Raw genomic sequence first — 19,397 nt, forward strand, 5'->3', positions numbered from 1 at the left:
TCTGCACAGGGAGTGGTAACCGTATGCAAAGTCACGGATACTCTCTTTCTCTCTTTGTACTCGATTCCTGACTCTGTCTGCCAACTCATCTGTGTAGTCCTCAGACAGAAATGCAGAGGAAAACTTGGCCTCAAAGTCAGCCCAGGAGGTAGTGGTGAGACGTGCCACATCCCACCAGTCTCGAGCTGTCCCATGCAACACATTCCTCAATGTGGCAAGGAGTTCTTCGTCAGCCAGGGGATTGAGGGCAAGAAAGTCACGACATCTTTCTAGGTACATTAGCGGATCAGGACTGTCATCTTTTTTCCCAAAGGTGGGAAATTGCAATTTAATGGGCATCGCCCCCACATGACGTCTACTCAAATCACCATGAACAAACGAGCTAGGAGGGATTGAGGAAGTAGAGGGGAAGGGAGTTATCGGACAATGAAAATGAACACCAGGATGCATGGTGGATTGCATCCTGCAAGGGGTGGCTGTAGCATGGCCTTGTCTTGGCTCTTCAGAGGTGCCAGCTTGGCCCTCAGTGGTCTGAACAGAAGTGGACACTAGAGAAACTCTGTGTAAGGAGTTGTGTTTAATGGAGGCCATGTCCACAGACACGTCATCCAACATTTTAACACAATTAGAGAGCTCTGTTTGCAAGTGGTCTACAGTGTTAACCATGGGAGAAAAAACAGAATTAACGTCCTTGAGGACCTCAGTGTGATGATGTTGCAGGCGCCATTGGAGAGTGGCAGTGAGTTGGTTTCGTTGGTAGTCAAACTGCCTGTCCATGGCACCAGTAATTTCCCGTCTTCCACTCTCACTGAGCTCTTTCAGCGTGTGGGTTAGAGTGCTCAGTGAGTTTCTGAATTCCATGGCACTCTGTTGTTGCTCTTCCCTCAGACATTTGAATTTATCGTGGATAAGAGTTTGGAGATGTTGTTGAGTCCGACGAATATCAAGGATGTCACCTTGAAGTTGTAAAACTACAACCTCTGGAGATAAACCAGACAATGGAGGAAGGTTGGGTGTCAGATAGAGGGCTGGCTCAGTACTTTCACACAGATCCATGTCAATAAGTGAGTAACTGGTTAGACCTCCTGTGGCCTGTGGTCCAGACCGAGCATTCAGATTCCCAGGGCTCTGGCCCAAATCAACTCCATTATCTCCATTCCCATTATGATTTGTGTTGTCAGCTTGATGGTCAGAATGGCCCTGTGTATTCCCATTGACAGGTATGAAATGGATGAGCACATTATCTTGGGGTGAATCCATTGTTTTAATTCCACACAAAATATTTGCTTTGGTTAGTTCTCAATGTTGAGCTGTCCCATCTGGGGTGCCATTTTTTATGTAACGGTTTTGACTTGAGGTTATTTTTTTTATAGGGGTGCCAGGTAGGTTGTGCCTACCAGAGAAAACATTGGTTTCTCCTTTTAGGTTGGGAGGGAATGAGTCCCATCTGGTCCGTCAAGTCTACACCATTACAAAGGACTTATGTAAACGTCAGAAGGGAAATCAACTTTTCATAAACCCTTAAAACATTGAAAGAACTTCAAAAACAACTATTCTTTTGCGTGGGTTGTATTAGCAACATCAATGGATTACACACACATAATAATATAACACAATGAGTTCTGGTTCCTCCAGAAATGTCCTGTACCTCGGGCCTAAAAAGAGTCCAGCCCGGTAAAGGAGTTCAGTGAACTCAAGTGACTTTTGTCACGCAATGTTTGTCCGTTCATTCCGTGTAGCGTAAACCCAGTATTAAATCATACAATCAATATAACAATTTTACCACAGAACTTTAAAGCGTATCTGCTCTTACTAATTCCTCAACTACATCTAACTACATAAATCATCACCGTATACATCATATCAAAACAAATGAAATACCGTATACCAAAAAGGTGGTAGTCAGTCGGTCAGTCAGACAATCCAATCCGCCAACAGATCTCCAGCGGAGAAAGGCCACGAAGAATAGAGAGGAGTAGTCCACGGACGCAAAGAGTGGATCCGATCCTGGGTAAACTCTCAGGCTACAAAACACACGTTTAACAGCAACAAAACAACCGGAATAGAGAAGCTTCGGGAACACATCCTCAGTCACGTCTCCATCACAAACGCCACTTTTGCGCAGCTGATGCTGGCTATTTAATTGGGAATTAAAGGGAAAGCACCCTATTGGAAGGAGAAGCACTGAGACGGCTCAAAATAATTCAGGGCCGTCACAACCCTCCCTTCAGATTTCTCACTGTCAATCATGAACGATAAGTTTTACAGGTGAAATATCCATGCAGCATCTGCATACAAACCACTTAATCTCAATCAGTTTCATGGGGATATGATTTTAGACCTTGAGTTATACAGTGTTGTTTCAAAGTAGTGTTGTTTTGAATTATGTACAGTGTGCAAAGTTTAGAGCAGATGGTGTTAAAGGCCCAGTGCAGCAAAAAACGTGATTTGTCTGTGTTTTATATACATTTCCACCCTACGAGGTTGGAATAATACTATAAAATTGTGAAAAGTATGGTAATATTATTTTCATGTGAGAGCTGTTGGGGAAAAAAACACCTGAAATTTCAGCCTGTGGGATGGAGTTTGGCCTGCCTGGTGACATCACTAGAAGGTACATTTGCTAATAAACCAATAAGAGAGTTCCAAACCTCTGCCAATAACAGCTATTTTTCAGTTTTCCCCTCCCCACTCGGACCACTTCCACAATTCTAACTCTTCACTAAGAAGCCATTTATATATATAAAAAAAATGGTTTTAATTGAAAACAATCACAGTAAGCTACTTAATTGTTCCCCGAAAATTAGGGCCTAATGCATTTATTTCAATTCACTGATTTCCTTATCTGAACCATAACTCAGTAAAATTGTTGAAATTGTTGCTTTCTTTTCAGTATCTTTTTTTCTAGTGGTGCGCGCTGCAAAGTTTTGGCAACATGTGAGAAATTTTACCATTTGCACAATCATCCTAAAATCTCATCACAAATGAAGTGATGTTCTGTCTTATAGTAACGTTATACTATTATATTCAGTTATGTAGAATACCAGCTTTGTGATCTTGCAGACATTGATTCAGCTTTGATCTAACATTATTAAAACGAGCACCATTTGCCAGACTAGCCTGTTCTCTACGAGTAGAACAGAAACTGTGCATGAAGTAGAAAATAGACTTTTAGCTGTCAGGAAGAGGGGTTCAGAAAAACTTGGATCCTCAGCCACCCTGTAAATATCATATGCATAAAGAAAATAAGACTGCTGTACACAAATATAGGCTACTGACAGCAGGAACAAACTGTACAGAGGAGAATACAATTTTGACAGTGCAAAAATGCTGACTGTTGCCAAAACTGACCGTATCATTTTAAATACCCTGCGAGCCGCTTGATCTAATCTCCACATTTTTGGGGTGTCAAAACGGAGCTCTTGGAGACACAGAATATTACTATAAAGGTTATACAAACTCCCTCTTATATGTACAGAGAACACACACATCCTCAAGCTGTTACTCTTACATACAAAGCTCAAGCACACACATTTATATAAAAAAACACTTTTTCTTTGATATGAGCACACTAAAATGGGTCAATCTCGGCTGAATAAGCACACAGCAGTACAAACACTTTCCCCCCTTTTTCGTGATTATCTAATTGGTAGGTAAAGTCCCATCGCTGCAACTCCCTTATGGACTTGGGAGAGGCGAAGGTCGAGAGCCAATGCGTTCCCCGAAACACGACCCTGCCAAGCTGCACTGCTTCTTGACACACTGCTCGCTTAACCCGGAAGCCAACTGTACCAATGTGTCGGAGGAAAAAACGGCCAACTGGCGACCGGAGTCAGCTTGTAAGGCGCCAAGCCCGCCACAAGGAGTCGCTAGAGCGTAATGGGACAAGGAAATCCCCGGCCAGCCAAACCCTCATGACGTTGGGCCCAATTGTGAAGCGCCTTATGGTCTCCCAGTCGCAGCCAGCTGTGACACACCCTGGGATCGAACCGGTCTGTAGTGACGCCTCAATGCCTTAGACTGTTGCACAACTCGGGAGGCCATAATTTCCTTAAAAAAAACAACACTTTCATTCTTACCTTAGCACCACTGGTCGTCTCGTAGACTAGGTTGCCTTTACGTTTGATGGATAAATCACTCTCACTGGTCCTAATGCAGAGGGCAGAAAATTACATGAAGTTGAGCTTTAGTAAGATAAGGATACCTATGAATGCAAGTGGTAAACATTATAATTAAGCAATAAGGCCCGAGGGGGTATGGCCAACATGCTAAGGGCTGTTCTTAGGCACGACGCAAAGGTATATTAGCCATATATCACAAACCCCAGAGGTGCCTTATTGCTACTATAAACTGTTTACCAACATAATTAGAGCAGGAAAAACAAATGGTTTTGTCATACCGTGGTATACGGTCTGATATACCACGGCTGTCAGCCAATCAGCATTCACACACACACACACACACACACATACATACATATTATACATTACTCATATGAGCAATTGTTGTCTGAGAGTACAGGACATTTTTGGTACAGGAGTAACAAAATAAATTATAATTTACAGTGAAACATTGCCCAATTCAAGCTTGTGTAGGATCTCTTGGTTTTTACCACCACCACGATAACGTCTATCACAATGTAACAGCAGAGACTCGGAAGCAACAGTGTTCCAGGTCACATGTTTGTAAATTTCTTTACCCCTCTTTCAGGATGGTGTAGACAGCTTGTTTGGTTTGTGGTTCCTCTCCACTGATGACCTCTACACTCTGATTCCTCAGAGGGGCCGGCATACCCTTCAATGGTAAAAGATATTGAGGGTCAGAACAAATACATTATACTGCTCAAACACAAAAAAACTAAACTTGTTACTTACTGTCTTCTTTGGTGGGATGGCAGGAGGGGTATCCTTGACTAACTTCCCAGGTGACTTTATAAAGCTCAGCTTGGGGCCAGGGAGGGCTGTCACCTTGGCAACTGAGACAGGGCTCATTCCTAGGCTACTGTACGGAGGTGTGGATGACGTGGATGAGGAGGTGGAGGAAAAGCGCAAGGAGGTAGTGTTGGGAGTTGGCGAAGGAGGGGAGACCTGATGATGAACGTCTTTGCAAGCATCCAGACTTCTGGAGCGTCTGCGTTCATCGAACTTGAGCCGCAGCCTTGTTCCGGAGCGCCCCCTACTCTGTCCAGTAGGAGTGCCAATGTTGAACTTGCTGATCAGCTTGTTGATAGGCGCCAGGGAGGTCTTGTCGATGGCAGGAACAATCGCCTCATTGAATGACGCTGGAGGAAGGGGTTCTGGGATGGACGAATCAAGTCCATTTCTGCCCAGCAAACCACCGAGCCCCACCCCATTCTGTCTGGCCCCTCTGGGACTAACCGGTTTGAGCCCTGCCTCATTAAATTCCTCCCCATTGACCCAACCTCTCTCCTTCATATCCACTCTGTAGGGTTCTGCTGCTGTGGGACTGGGTTCTTCCTTGACCTTTACCTTCATCTGTCCTTCCCTCCGGGGCCCACCCTCACCCTCTCTCTGGCTCCCAGCCTGGCCATCCCCAGGAGGTCTCTTGAAAGGACTCCCAAAGTCCTCCCTGCCCTCGCCCTCTGGTGTGGACTTTGGAGAGACCGGAAAGCTGAGTGTTTGTCCAGTAGGGGCGTAAGGGTTCTGGATCTCCCCCCCTTCCTTTCTCTGGGGCAGACTGTTGTAGGGCGAGGAGAGGCCTGAGTTGGGGTTCTGTGACTGGACCTGCTGGGTCTTCAGCTGCACCCCATACGAGTCTCCCTTCTCCCCATCCTTCAGCACCACGTAGGGCTGGCCGGAGATGCCCTGTACCCGGACGGCCACCCCGTACTTGTTGGAGGGGGGCATGGCGCCGCTGCCCCCTCTGGTCTTTTCGGGGTAGCCCCCGCCAGTGTCATGGAGGTCCTTGATGAAGCGGATCTGGACACCGTAGTCAAGTGGAGGCTTCCTGTCTGTGGAGAGGGCCATTTTGACTTCCTGGTTGGGCTAGAGGATACTTGGGCAGAGGGTGAAATTCTAAATCAGTCCACACACATTGCAGTTGACAGCCAGCTTCACAAGTAAAGTAAAGAACAGTTGTACAGAAGTCAAAATAATATTTGTTCTCTTCATCCTAACAAGTCTCTCCATTTCTATCAAAGCTATTGTGTTTCAGGTTCTACACCTGACAATGAGCAGGTTACTGGCACAATGCATTCACTGAAACTGACTCGCATCACACAGTTAATCATCCACTTAGTGCACCGCTTTCATTCTCACAAAGACATACTGTCCACAAGAAATACACATCTCAGTCTGGTGTCTCACTGTTTCTCTACTAGCCTAGAATTTGCCTGGGGCTGTTTAGTTTCCTCTTAGTCACTGCTGCCTGCCACCACAGTACGGCCATTGATGGGGTTTGCATATGACCTCCATTATACGGATTGACATCCGCTTGGATCTTCTTCATATTTCTCCTACTTCAATTCCCAGACCTTACTTTATACTTGCATAGTGTATGACCCACTGTTGCATAAGGACAAAAAGTATGATGCAACTGCTATAGTATGAGATATGGCATATCTTCATGATACCCTATTCTTTACAATAACTTTTCTCACAGGATGTAAAGTATTCATTGAGACAATTATGCCACTGAGCATTTCTTTGTGCTGGTGTAGTCCTTTCTGCGTGGGTGTAATGCGTGAGAGTAGGAGAAAGAGAATGACTGAAGAGAGTGGGTTTTGAGGGCCTGCGGGTCTGATAGCGATCATTGTGACGTGGTCAGAATTTTTCATGCTGCCCGCTCATAAAAAGATAAGCTATATCCTATATGCAAAACGTAGCTCAAGAGAATGTGCAAGTGTCCACGCTCATCATTCTTGGTGATTCAAGTTCAATAGCCATAGCCTACCTCTGCGTCCGAGATCAGGTGTGCATGTGGTCTCCATTAAATAGAATAATAGGCTATAGCCTATGCATTGGCGGAGAAGCACACAGTTATCTTTCTAAATAGTTTAACTACATTGCCTAGAAATAAATGTTGATCACCCATATGTCTCCATCTGAAAATACTTCTCCTAAAAAAGGTAGGCTATATGAAAAACGTAGTTCAAGAGAAAGTGTCCGCTTTCTCTCCAACTTTGTTTTATGTCCACGATCCCATTTTGATATCTGAAATTTCACAACAATGTGAAAAAAACAACCTAATTTAACAGCAAATGTTAACTTTTCTTATTTGAGTCTATGGCAGTCACTGTTATACGACTTCAGGTGTGTTAATATACTGGCAAATCCGATGTATTAGTAGCCAACTAACATTACGTTAGGTAGCTAGCTAACATACCGGTACATACTGCCGTAATGACATGCTATGCGTTTTGTAAGATATCTAACAAATTGTCAGCCAACATAACGTGAAACGTAACCTATTTGAAAAGTCATCACATTGCTTTAATTAATTATGACAAATGTTGAGCAAAACATTTTCATCCACGCTCATCGGACTTCGGCTGCATATTTTCTGCCATTTACTTAAAATCTGAAAATGTTGTGAAGCCATGCCCATTTTCTGAAGAATTGCATTATGGGCCTTAAAAGAACGGAAATAGTGTTCACTACTTGAATACTTCATATTTTGGCTAATTTAGTACGACATCTGGGAACCTTTGGCATACTAACTATTAGAGGTCGACCGATTATGATTTTTCAACACCGATACTGATTACTGGAGGACCAAAAAAGTCTGATGTCGATTTTTATATATTTGTAATAATGACAATTACAACAATACTGAATGAACTTTTATTTTAACTTAATATAATACATAAATAAAAATCAATTTAGTCTCAAATAAAATGAATATGTTCAATATGTTCAATTTGGTTTAAATAATGCAAAAACAAAGTGTTAGAGAAGAAAGTAAAAGTACCATGTAAAAAAGCTAACATTTAAGTTCCTTGTTCAGAACATATGAAAGCTGGTGGTTCCTTTTAACATGAGTCTTCAATATTCCCAGTTAAGAAGTTTTAGGATGTAGTTATTATAGGACTCTCTCTCTCTCTCTCTATACCATTTGTATTTCATATACCTTTGACTATTGGATGTTCTTATAGGCACTATAGTATTTCCAGCCTAATCTCGGGAGTTGATAGGCTTGAAGTCATAAACAGCGCAATGTTTGACGCACAGTGAAGAGCTGCTGGTGTAACCGATGTGAAATGGCTAGCTAGTTAGCGGTGGTGCGCGCTATTAGCGTTTTAATCGTCGACGTTACTCGCTGAGACCTTTAAGTAGTTGTTCCCCTTGCTCTGCAAGGGCCGCGGCTTTTGTGGTGCGATGGGTAACGATGCTTCGAGGGTGGCTGTTGTCGATGTGTAGTCAGCCTGCCACGCAGTCTCCTCGTGGAGTGCAATGTCATCGGCCATAATCGGTGTCCAAAAATGCAGATTACCGATTGTTATGAAAACTTGAAATCGGCCCTAATTAAAATCGGCCATTCCGATTAAATCGGTCGACATCTACTAACTAAAAGCATACTACATACTCAATTTACATCACAAATAGTACAGTTAGTATTACTATTCGAACACAGCTACATTGTTCCTTCTCAGTATCTATACACCATCTTGATATTATTGACCATAACCTGCCGAGTGGCACAGTGGTCTCAGGCACTGCATCTCAGTGCTAGAGGCGTCACTACAGGCCCTGGTTTGATTCCAGGCTGTACCTCACGGCACAACGCCTCTCCCCTATTTGACCTTGATAGTTTGTGTGTTTGTATTGGTATAGATATATAGGCTACATGTGCCTTGAGCTGTTCTCGTCTATTAATGTTCTGTATTATGTAATGTTTCAAGTTGTGTGGACCCCAGGAAGAGTAGCTGCTGCTTTTGCTACAGCTAATGGGGAGCCTAATAAAATACCCCCCCCCCCCCCCCCACAAAAAATGGGTAAACATACCATTGTTCCGCCTCACCTGGAAAGTGCTTTGATTTATAAATCAGTAGTACTCAACATGAACATGACCTTATTCTGAACAAAAATATAAAAACACAACATGTAGTGTTAATCCCATGTTTTATGAGCTGAAATAAAAGATCCCAGAAATGTTCCATATCCACAAAAAGCCAATCTCTCAAATATCCAGCAACTTCGCATAGCCAATGAATAGGAGTGAGACAACATTCCACAGGCCACAATCAACAGCTTGATCAACTCTATGCGAGATACAGACTGTTTTTTCTGATCCATGCCCCTAACTTTTTTTAAAGCCATCTGTATTCCCAGTCATGTGAAATCCATAGATTTGGGCCTAATGAATTTATGTAAATTGATTTTCTTATATGAACTCTCAGTAAAAATCATAGAAATTGTTGCTTTTATATTTTTGTTCAGTGTATATAATACATACACAATGCACACTTACAATAACCCCTAATGACAATTAATTGATGTCAATGTATCAATCATGTAATGATTTGGATCAGCAGTAGATCGTTTCAGATAGCACATTGGACTGGAGTATGCATTGGCTGTTATAAAACTGTTGTGAATGCTTATTGCCTACGACAGGTATCATGCTATGGTTAAATTGCCGTTGTACAAGCTTTATGACACAGTTTCAGTTACATGTGGCCCATCAACCATGTAGCCTTCAGTATAACCTACCAATACAGGGGTTAAATGTCAAACCTCTCCCCCAAAAACACTGGGAGCGGGGGGTGGACAGGATACTCCTATTGTCCCAACTCCTTGGAGCATGATCCACCAGTGGCTATGCTAGGAATGGGCCTTTCTCCTCTCAGCTACCACAGAGCCATCTCCCACAGACTTCATAGACCCATCAGTCAGAGTGTGTTTGCAATGGGCACACCTGCAGTGTGCACACCCCCCACCCATCGGTCTCACAGAAGCTGCCTCACTCCTCTTTCCTTAAATTTTCTTGCTAGTTTCGGGTTACAGATGCTGCCAAACTGCTCGAGTTTATCCCACAGCAGTTGAGTGAGGGACGATTAATTGGTAACCGGAGGGTAATGAATCAATAACCAGAGGTAATTAGCTATTGGTTTACACGGTAACAGCCCATGCCTTGACCATTAGGCATTAGGTGAGATTAACAAGTCAAAGTCAGCCTTTTTCAAAAAATTCTCAGGATTCCAGACATTCTCTCTATACTAAAATGTTCTGCGTGAGTTTCCATTGGTTTAAGAAGCGGATTATGAGGAAGTTGTACAATTGGAGAATTGGGGCATCTAATGTATGAGTAGGGAGGTTTTAGTTTGAGGGTTTAAACAGAGTTGATCGAAGGGGTTAGTAAGGCTAACTGCCATCTCATTCCAAAATCATGAGTAGCAATATGGAGTTGGTCCCCCTTTGCTTCTATAAACAGCCTCAGTAGTGAGTGTTGCAAAAATCATCTGTCCTCGTTTGCACGCTAAGCGCTTCAGCACTCCCATTCTGTGAGCTTGTGTGGCCTACCACTTTGCGGCTGAGTCGTTGTTGCTCCTAGACGTTTCCGCTTAACAACAACAGTACTTACAGTTGACTGGGGTAGCTCTTGCAGGGCAGAAATTTGATGAACTGACTTGTTGGAAAGGTGGCATTCTATGACAGTGCCATGTTGAAAGTTACGGATCTCTTCAGTAAGGCTATTTTACTGACAATGTTAATCTATGGAGATTGCATGGCTTTGTGCTCGATTTTATACACCTGTCAGCAACAGGTGTGGGTGCAATAGCCAAATCCACTAATTTGAAGGGGTGTCCACATACTTTTGTACATATAGTGTACAATAGGACAGAAAGTAAACATATCTATATTAAGTTAACTGGCAAATATTATTACAAGGGAGACTCCTTGTCAAAACATGGATGAATCAACTGTGTTGTGGTACTTTGCCATTAGAGAAACTACAGGATTTTCAAATGGGAGACATAAGCCCGGATGGCAATGTTTGGTGAACGTATTGGGAGGCTACGCCGTTACAACCCAGTAGCAGGTCAGGGTTTTGCGCCATTGGTCTCACTCTATCCCACACTCTCAGACAAGGCCACGTCACAATGCATTACTAATGTCAACAGAGAGCGGAATGTCACCGAACAGGACTATTTGCCAGCCAGCCATCGTCCTTCCCTCTCCCACTCGCCCCTCCCACTCGCCCTCTCTGCCCCACTTTCTCACCCATGCCGTTTGCCCTATATGTGACACACACACACAAGGGTGAGAAAGCACCACCACTGGAGTCAAAATACAGTATGAATGGATTTTTTTTTAAGTATGGAGGTTTGAATGACTAAATTACATTTTTTTTATATCACAACTAATGCCACCCTTGCAACACGAGGGAGTACTGTAAAACTAAACAAATCTACACAACCCTAAAGCCTAAAAAAGGTGACAAATCGTTTTTTTTTTATTCAAAGAACACCTGGATTGTACAATATCTGCACAAGCTCTCAAGTTCGTTGTTATTCATTACTAGACAGCCATTTTCAAGTGTTGACAGATTTTCAAGCCGATTTAAGTCCAAACTGTAACTAGGCCACTCAGGAACATTCAATGTCATCTTGGTAAGCGACTCGAGTATATTTGGCCTTGTGTTTTAGGTCATCGTCCTGCTGAAAAGGTGAATTTGTTACCCAGTATCTATTGAAAAACAGAACCAGGCTTTTCTTTAAGATTTTGCCTGTGTTTAGCTGTATTGTTACTTTTTATCATCATTATTATTATTTAATTTTTTAACTCCCGGAGTCCTTGCCGATGACAAGCATACCCATGATGCAGTCACCACCATGCTTGAAAATATGAAAGCGGTACTCAGTAATGTGTTAGATTTGCCTCAAACATAACACTTTGTATTCAGAACATAACGTTCATTTCTTTGCCACATTTCTTGCAGTTTTACTTTAGTGCAACAGGACGCATGTTTTGGAATAAAACATTCTGTAGAGGCCTCCTTATTTTCACTCTATTGTGAACTACAATGTTGATCAATCCTCAGTTTAATTGCTATAATAAGATAAACTGTTTAAAAGTCAGCATTAGCCTCATGGTGAAATTCTTGAGCACTTTCTTTCCTCTCTGGCAACAGTTAGGAAGGACCCCTGTATATTTGTAGGGACATCTACCGATAGGTGCCCTTCTTTGCGAGACATTGGAAAACCTCCCTGGTTTTGTGGTTGATTCTGTGTTACTCGAACAGTGTATTTCAGAGGGACCTTGCAGCTTGATGTGCACCCACACTGCCCGTTCATCATTTCACAATAAATACGAAATTATGGCATAATGGGAGTCATTACTTGAATGTGTCACTCCTGTATGGGATTGTCGCTTGTTGCCCGTTTCCACCTAAGTGGAAAGCCTGAATCTCATTGCTCAACTTGCACACATAATTATCTGAGAAGTTAATGTGGACGACCATCTAATTGTGCTTAATATTCTCTTTGATTTATCTGAACTGACCTGGTGAATCCATTTGTTGTGTTGACTGCCATTCTCCTCCAGCTCTCTGTTGAACTCTTTAAATCAACTCCCATATGATTCCTATTTTGGTTCTTTACACAGTTTTTATAGTTATCACCAACTGCGACATTCTCTCTGCCAGTGCTCCCATGTGGCCTTTCCATTAGGGTTGTGATCAGCAAACTGTACTTCATCGAAGCAACATTCAGTGCATTCACGGCGCATGCATCTTTTGTCCTCTTTACTACATGTTATACTTGACAGGAGTGGGGACAGACTTTTAGTAGGAACCATGTCTCCGTTTGCCAAACTGTCAATGAGAAGATTCTGGTACTTATGTGGATGGCATGCACATGTATTGCGGTCACTATGCTTAGTCTCGAACATAGAATGTCCTGTATCTTCTGAACTGTCTGTAGGACAAGCGGTGCTGCCTCTTACACTTTTGAGTGAAGTACTTGTGCAGTATTCTCCTATCTTTCTTCTTTCCTTTCAACAGTGTCTCTTCCCTGGGAGCAGAATGTTTTTTTGCTTTTCACTGGTAGATTTATTTTTCTGTTGCATGATGGGCAATGGTATTCCTCACTGACCGGTGACGTTAGGACTACAGAACAAAAACAGAACTTTTCTGTACTTGAGCCTTTCATCTCATCAGCATCTTATTTTTGCTCTAAGGTTTTTCCATCTCCCCTTTGAGTTTCACTCGCTCTGCCAGGGCCTAGTGTTGATCTTTGTCTGTTCCTTGGTAGGATAGGTGAATGCTCTGGTGTGCTGAATTGTACAAGGGCTGGGTCTCCCTGGATTTCCTGCTCTTAGATTAATTAGTTCATGAAGGTTCTTTTCACTACACCTCTTCTTTGAGTTTCTCCATTTCTCCCGAAGCTTCCCTTTACATTTTTCAACTCGATTTCTGCTCTGGATAACCCCCTCAAAAATGTTTTTATTACAATCTCAAAAGTAAGCCTAATATTCAATTAGGACAACAATTTAGATTTGCATAATGACTTCCTTTCTCCTCTCAGGATCAGCATTTTGTCTCTCCCTGTATCTCAGTGTTCTCACATCCTCAAGCTGACATGAATAAAAATAAAATTAGTCTATAGCCAACCCTTTTTTCCCCCCAGTACAACAGCGCCTCTTCAACCTCAGGAGGCTGAAGATATATAGCTTCCTGTTGGGCTGTATCACCGCCTGGTACGGCAACTGCACCAACCGCAGGGCTCTCCCAGAGGGTGGTGCGGTCTGCCCAACGGGGACAAACTACCTGCCCTCCAGGACACCTACACCATCCGATGTCACAGGAAGGCCAAAAAGATCATCAAGGACAACAACCACCTGAGCCACTGCCTCTTCACCCCGCTATTATTCAGAATACTAGGTCAGTACAGGTGCATCAAAGCTGGGACCGAGAGACTGAAAAACAGCTTCTATCTCAAGGCCAATAGAACGTTAAACAGCCATTACTAGGCAGCTTCCACCCGGTTATGTAACCCTGCAGCTTAGAGGCTGCTGCACTACATACAGTGCCTTGCGAAAGTATTCGGCCCCTTTGAATTTTGCGACCTTTTGCCACATTTCAGGCTTCAAACATAAAGATATAAAACTGTATTTTTTTGTGAAGAATCAACAACAAGTGGGACACAATCTTGAAGTGGAACGACATTTATTGGATATTTCAAAAAAATTTAACAAATCAAAAACGGAAAAATTGGCCGTGCAAAATTATTCAGCCCCTTTACTTTCAGTGCAGCAAACTCTCTCCAGAAGTTCAGTGAGGATCTCTGAATGATCCAATGTTGACCTAAATGACTAATGATGATAAATACAATCCACCTGTGTGTAATCAAGTCTCCGTATAATAGCACCTGCACTGTGATAGTCTCAGAGGTCCGTTAAAAGCGCAGAGAGCATCATGAAGAACAAGGAACACACCAGGCAGGTCCGAGATACTGTTGTGAAGAAGTTTAAAGCCGGATTTGGATACAAAAAGATTTCCCAAGCTTTAAACATCCCAATGAGCACTGTGCAAGCGATAATATTGAAATGGAAGGAGTATCAGACCACTGCAAATCTACCAAGACCTGGCCGTCCCTCTAAACTTTCAACTCATACAAGGAGAAGACTGATCAGAGATGCAGCCAAGAGGACCATGATCACTCTGGATGAACTGCAGAGATCTACAGCTGAGGTGGGAGACTCTGTCCATAGGACAGCAATCAGTCGTATATTGCACAAATCTGGCCTTTATGGAAGAGTGGCAAGAAGAAAGCCATTTCTTAAAGATATCCATAAAAAGTGTCGTTTAAAGTTTGCCACAAGCCACCTGGGAGACACACCAAACATGTGGAAGAAGGTGCTCTGGTCAGATGAAACCAAAATGTAACTTTTTGGCAACAATGCAAAACATTATGTTTGGCATAAAAGCAACACAGCTGAACACACCATCCCCACTGTCAAACATGGTGGTGGCAGCATCATGGTTTGGGCCTGCTTTTCTTCAGCAGGGACAGGGAAGATGGCTAAAATTGATGGGAAGATGGATGGAGCCAAATACAGGACCATTCTGGAAGAAAACCTGATGGAGTCTGCAAAAGACCTGAGACTGGGACGGAGATTTGTCTTCCAACAAGACAATGATCCAAAACATAAAGCAAAATCTACAATGGAATGGTTCAAAAATAAACATATCCAGGTGTTAGAATGGCCAAGTCAAAGTCCAGACCTGAATCCAATCGAGAATCTGTGGAAAGAACTGAAAACTGCTGTTCACAAATGCTCTCCATCCAACCTCACTGAGCTCGAGCTGTTTTGCAAGGAGGAATGGGAAAAAATTTCAGTCTCTCGATGTGCAAAACTGATAGAGACATACCCCAAGCGACTTACAGCTGTAATCGCAGCAAAAGGTGGCGCTACAAAGTATTAACTTAAGGGGGCTGAATAATTTTCCACGCCCAATTTTTCAGTTTTTGGTTTGTTAAAAAAGTTAAATATCCAATAAATGTCATTCCACTTCATGATTGTGTCCCACCCCACTTGTTGTTGATTCTTCACAAAAAAAATACAGTTTTATATCTTTATGTTTGAAGCCTGAAATGTGGCAAAAGGTCGCAAAGTTCAAGGGGGCAGAATACTTTCGCAAGGCACTGTACATAGACTTGAAATCAATGGCCACTTTAATAAAGGAACACAAGTCACTTTAATGATGCTGACATATTTTTGCTTTACTCATATGTATATATACACACACACTATTCTATTCTACTGTACTTTAGTCTATGCTACTGACATTGCTAATCCTAATATTTATATATTCTTTAATTCCATTATTTTACTTAGGTTTGTGTGTATTGTTAGATATTACTGCACTGTTGGAGCTAGAAACACAAGCGTTTTACTACACCCGCAATAACATATGCTAAACACGTGTATGTGACCAATAAAATGTTATTTGATTTATAACTATACTGAACAAAAATATATAAATGCAACGCGGAACAATTTCAAATATTTTACTGAGTTATGAACTGTAAGGAAATCAGTCAAATTTAATAAATGCATGTGGCAGTAATCTATGGATTTCACATGACTGGGAATACAGACATGCATCATTTGGTCAAAGATACCATAATTTTTATTTATTTTATAAAGTCAATACCTGGTGTGACCACCATTTGCCTCATGCAGCATGACACATCTCCTTGGCATTGATATGATCAAGCTGTTGATTGTGGCCTGTGGGAGAGATGTCCCACTCCTTTTCAATGGCTGTGTGAAGTTGCTGGATATTGGCGGAAACTGGAACATGCCGTTGTACACCTTGATCCAGAGCATCCCAAACAGGCTCAACGGGTGACATGTCTGGTGAGTATACAGGCCATGGAAGAACTGGGACATTTTCAGTTTCCAGGAATTGTGTACAGATCTTTGCGACATTGGTTTGTGCATTATCGTGCTGAAACATGAGGTGACAGCGGCAGACGAATGGCACGACAATGGGCCTCAGGATCTCATCACGGTATCTCTGTGCATTCAAATTGCCATCGATAAAATGCAATTGTGTTTGTTGTCTGTAGCTTATGTCTGTCCATACCATAACCCCACCATGGGGCACTGCTGATGTCAACTTTGTGAACAAACTGCTCGCCCACACGACGCCATACACGTACGTGGTCTGCGGTTGATCATGATTGGACATGATTTGGAAAGGCACACACCCGTCTATATAAGGTCCCACAGTTGACAGTGCACGTCAGAGCAAAAAACATGCAATGAGGTCGAAGGAATTGTCCATAGAGCTTGTCCAATTGTCCATACAGGATTGTATCGAGGCACAGATCTGGGGAAGGGTACCAAAAATGTCTGCAGCATTGGTCCAAGAACACAGTGGCCTCGATCATTCATAAATGGAAGAAGCTTGGACTAATCCATTTTAGAATAAGGCTGTAATGTAACAAAATGAGGAAAAAGTCAAGGGGTCTGAATATTTTTTTTAATGCACCGTATGGCCACTATATCTAGGAAAACCAAAGTCCCAAAGGCTGGGCCTAATAGTGTATAACAGGTCATACAAGACGTTTTGTAGTGATTCCTATGTTGTTGATGTAAAGAATAGTTGTTGGTCCGTGGTGTGTAATCAAGAGCAAACAGACGCAGTTGACATGAAATTACTTTCCCCAGTTACTAATAAGCACACACACATTAAGAAAATGACTAAACTTGAATCTCAGTGGATTGATGAGGAATTGAAAAACTATGGTTGAAAGGGATTTGGCAAAAGGAATGGCAAAACAATCAATTGGCAAACATACTGCAAATTGAGAAATCAATTGACTAAACTGAATTAAAAAAGTAACTACACTATGAAACAAAGATAAATGACATCTAGAACGATATTAAAAAGTGTTGGAGCACCTTCAATATAATTTTGGGGAAAAAGGCAGACTCCGGTCCATCATTCATTGAATCAGAAGGCTCATTCGTCACAAAACCGACTGATATTGCTACTTTAATTACATTTTCATTGGCAAGATCAGCATAATGAAGCATGACATGCCAGCAACAAATGCTGACACCACACATCCAAGTATATCTGACGGAATTTTGAATTCCGTAAAGTGAGTGTGGAAGAGGTGAAACTATTGTGTATCAACAATGACAAGGCACCGGGGACTGACAACTTGGATGGAAAATGGCTGAGGATAATAGCAGACGATATTGCCAGTCTTATTTGCCATATCTACAATTTAAGCCTCCTCTCAAGCCTGGAGAAAAGCAAAAGTAATTCAATTATCCAAGAATAGTAAAGCCCCCTTTACTGGCTCAAATAGCCGACCAATCAGCCTGTTACCAACCCTTCGCAAACTTTTGGAAAAAATGGTGTTTGACCAGATGCAATGCTATTTTACAGCAAAGAAAAATTGACAAACGTTCAGCATGCTTATAGGTGAAGGACATTCAACAAGCACAGCACACAAATAACTGATGTTTGCCTGAGAGAAATTAATGATACAAAGATTGCGGGGGCTGTTTTGTTAAACTTCAGTGCGGCTTTTGACAATATTGATCAGTCTGCTGCTGGAAAAATGTACAGTTGAAGTCAACATACACTTAGGTTGGAGCCATTAAAACTCGTTTTTCAACCACTACACAAATTTCTTCTTAAATTAACAAACTGTAGTTTTGGCAAGTCAGTTTGGACATCTACTTTGTGCATGACAAGTAATTTTTCCAACAATTGTTGACAGATTATTTCACTTATAATTCACCGTATCACAATTCCAGTGGGTCAGAAGTTTACATACACTAAATTGACTGTGCCTTTAAACAGCTTGGAATATTCCAACAAATGAGGTCATGGCTTTAGAAGCTTCTGATTGACTCAAATTATGTCATTTAGCCTATTGGAGGTACCTGTAGATGTATTTCAAGGCCTGCCTTCAAACTCAGTGCCTCTTTGCTTGACATCATGGGAAAATCAAAAGAAATCAGCCAATAACTCAGAAAATAATTGTAGACCTCCACAAGTCTGGCTCATCCTTGGGAGGAATTTCCAAACACCTGAAGGTACCATGTTCATCTGTACAAACAATAGTACGTAAGTATAAACACCATGGGACCACGCAGCCATTATACCACTCAGGAAGGAGACGCGTTCTGTCTCCTATAGATTAACGCATTTTGGTGCGAAAAGTGCAAATCAATCCCAGAACAGCAGCAAAGGACCTTGTGAAGATGCTGGAGGAAACCGTTACAAAAGTGTCTATATCCACAGTAAAAGGAAAAATGAAAGGAAGAAGCCACTGCTCCAAAACCGCCATAAAAAAGCCAGACTACGGTTTGCAACTGCACATGGGGACAAAGATTGTACTTTTCGGTGCTCTGGTATGATGAAACAAAAATAGAACTGTTTGGCTGTAATGACCATCATTATGTTTGGAGGAAAAAGGGTGAGGCTTGCAAGCCAAAGAACACCATCCCAACCGTGAAGCACAGGGGTGGCAGCATCATGTTGTGAAGGTGCTTTGCTGCAGGACGGACTGGTGCACTTCACAAAGTGAAGTATGTGGATATATTGAAGCAGCATCTCAAGACATCAGTCGGGAAGTTAAAGCTTGGTCGCAAGTGGGTCTTCCAAATGAACAATGACACCAGGCATACATCCAAAGTTGTGGCAAAATGGCTTAAGGACAACAAAGTCAAGGTGTGGGCCATCACAAAGCCCTGACCTCAATCCTGTCTAAAATTTGTGGGCAGAACAGAAAAAGCGTGTGCGAGCAAGGAGGCCTACAAACCTATTTCAGTTACACCAGCTCTGTCAGGAGGATTGGGCCAAAATTCAACCACCTTATTGTGGGAAGCTTGTGGAAGGCTACCCAAAACATTTGACCCAAGTTAAACAATTTATAGGCAATGCTACCAAATACTAATCGAGTG

At 42.2% G+C, this 19,397-nt stretch overlaps 1 protein-coding gene across 5 annotated transcripts in view; it reads right to left on the minus strand.

The window, feature by feature from the left end:
• Positions 1-19,397, minus strand: part of LOC139373302 (cingulin b) — a 58,270-nt gene that overhangs the window by 27,310 nt on the left and 11,563 nt on the right. For 3 of the 5 annotated variants that reach the window (XM_071113681.1, XM_071113678.1, XM_071113683.1), the window contains exons 2-4: positions 4,875-6,015; positions 4,700-4,794; positions 4,080-4,149 (exon numbers count right to left, since the gene is read on the minus strand). In XM_071113681.1, the coding sequence (XP_070969782.1) occupies positions 4,080-4,149; positions 4,700-4,794; positions 4,875-5,987 (1,278 nt within the window). In that variant the 5' untranslated portion in view covers positions 5,988-6,015. The remainder of the gene's footprint in view (positions 1-4,079; positions 4,150-4,699; positions 4,795-4,874; positions 6,016-19,397) is intronic. The other 2 variants (XM_071113682.1, XM_071113680.1) reach the window with 1 other exon arrangement.

Source organism: Oncorhynchus clarkii, chromosome 18, assembly GCF_045791955.1.
Source record: "Oncorhynchus clarkii lewisi isolate Uvic-CL-2024 chromosome 18, UVic_Ocla_1.0, whole genome shotgun sequence".
Classification (NCBI taxonomy): Eukaryota; Metazoa; Chordata; class Actinopteri; order Salmoniformes; family Salmonidae; genus Oncorhynchus; species Oncorhynchus clarkii.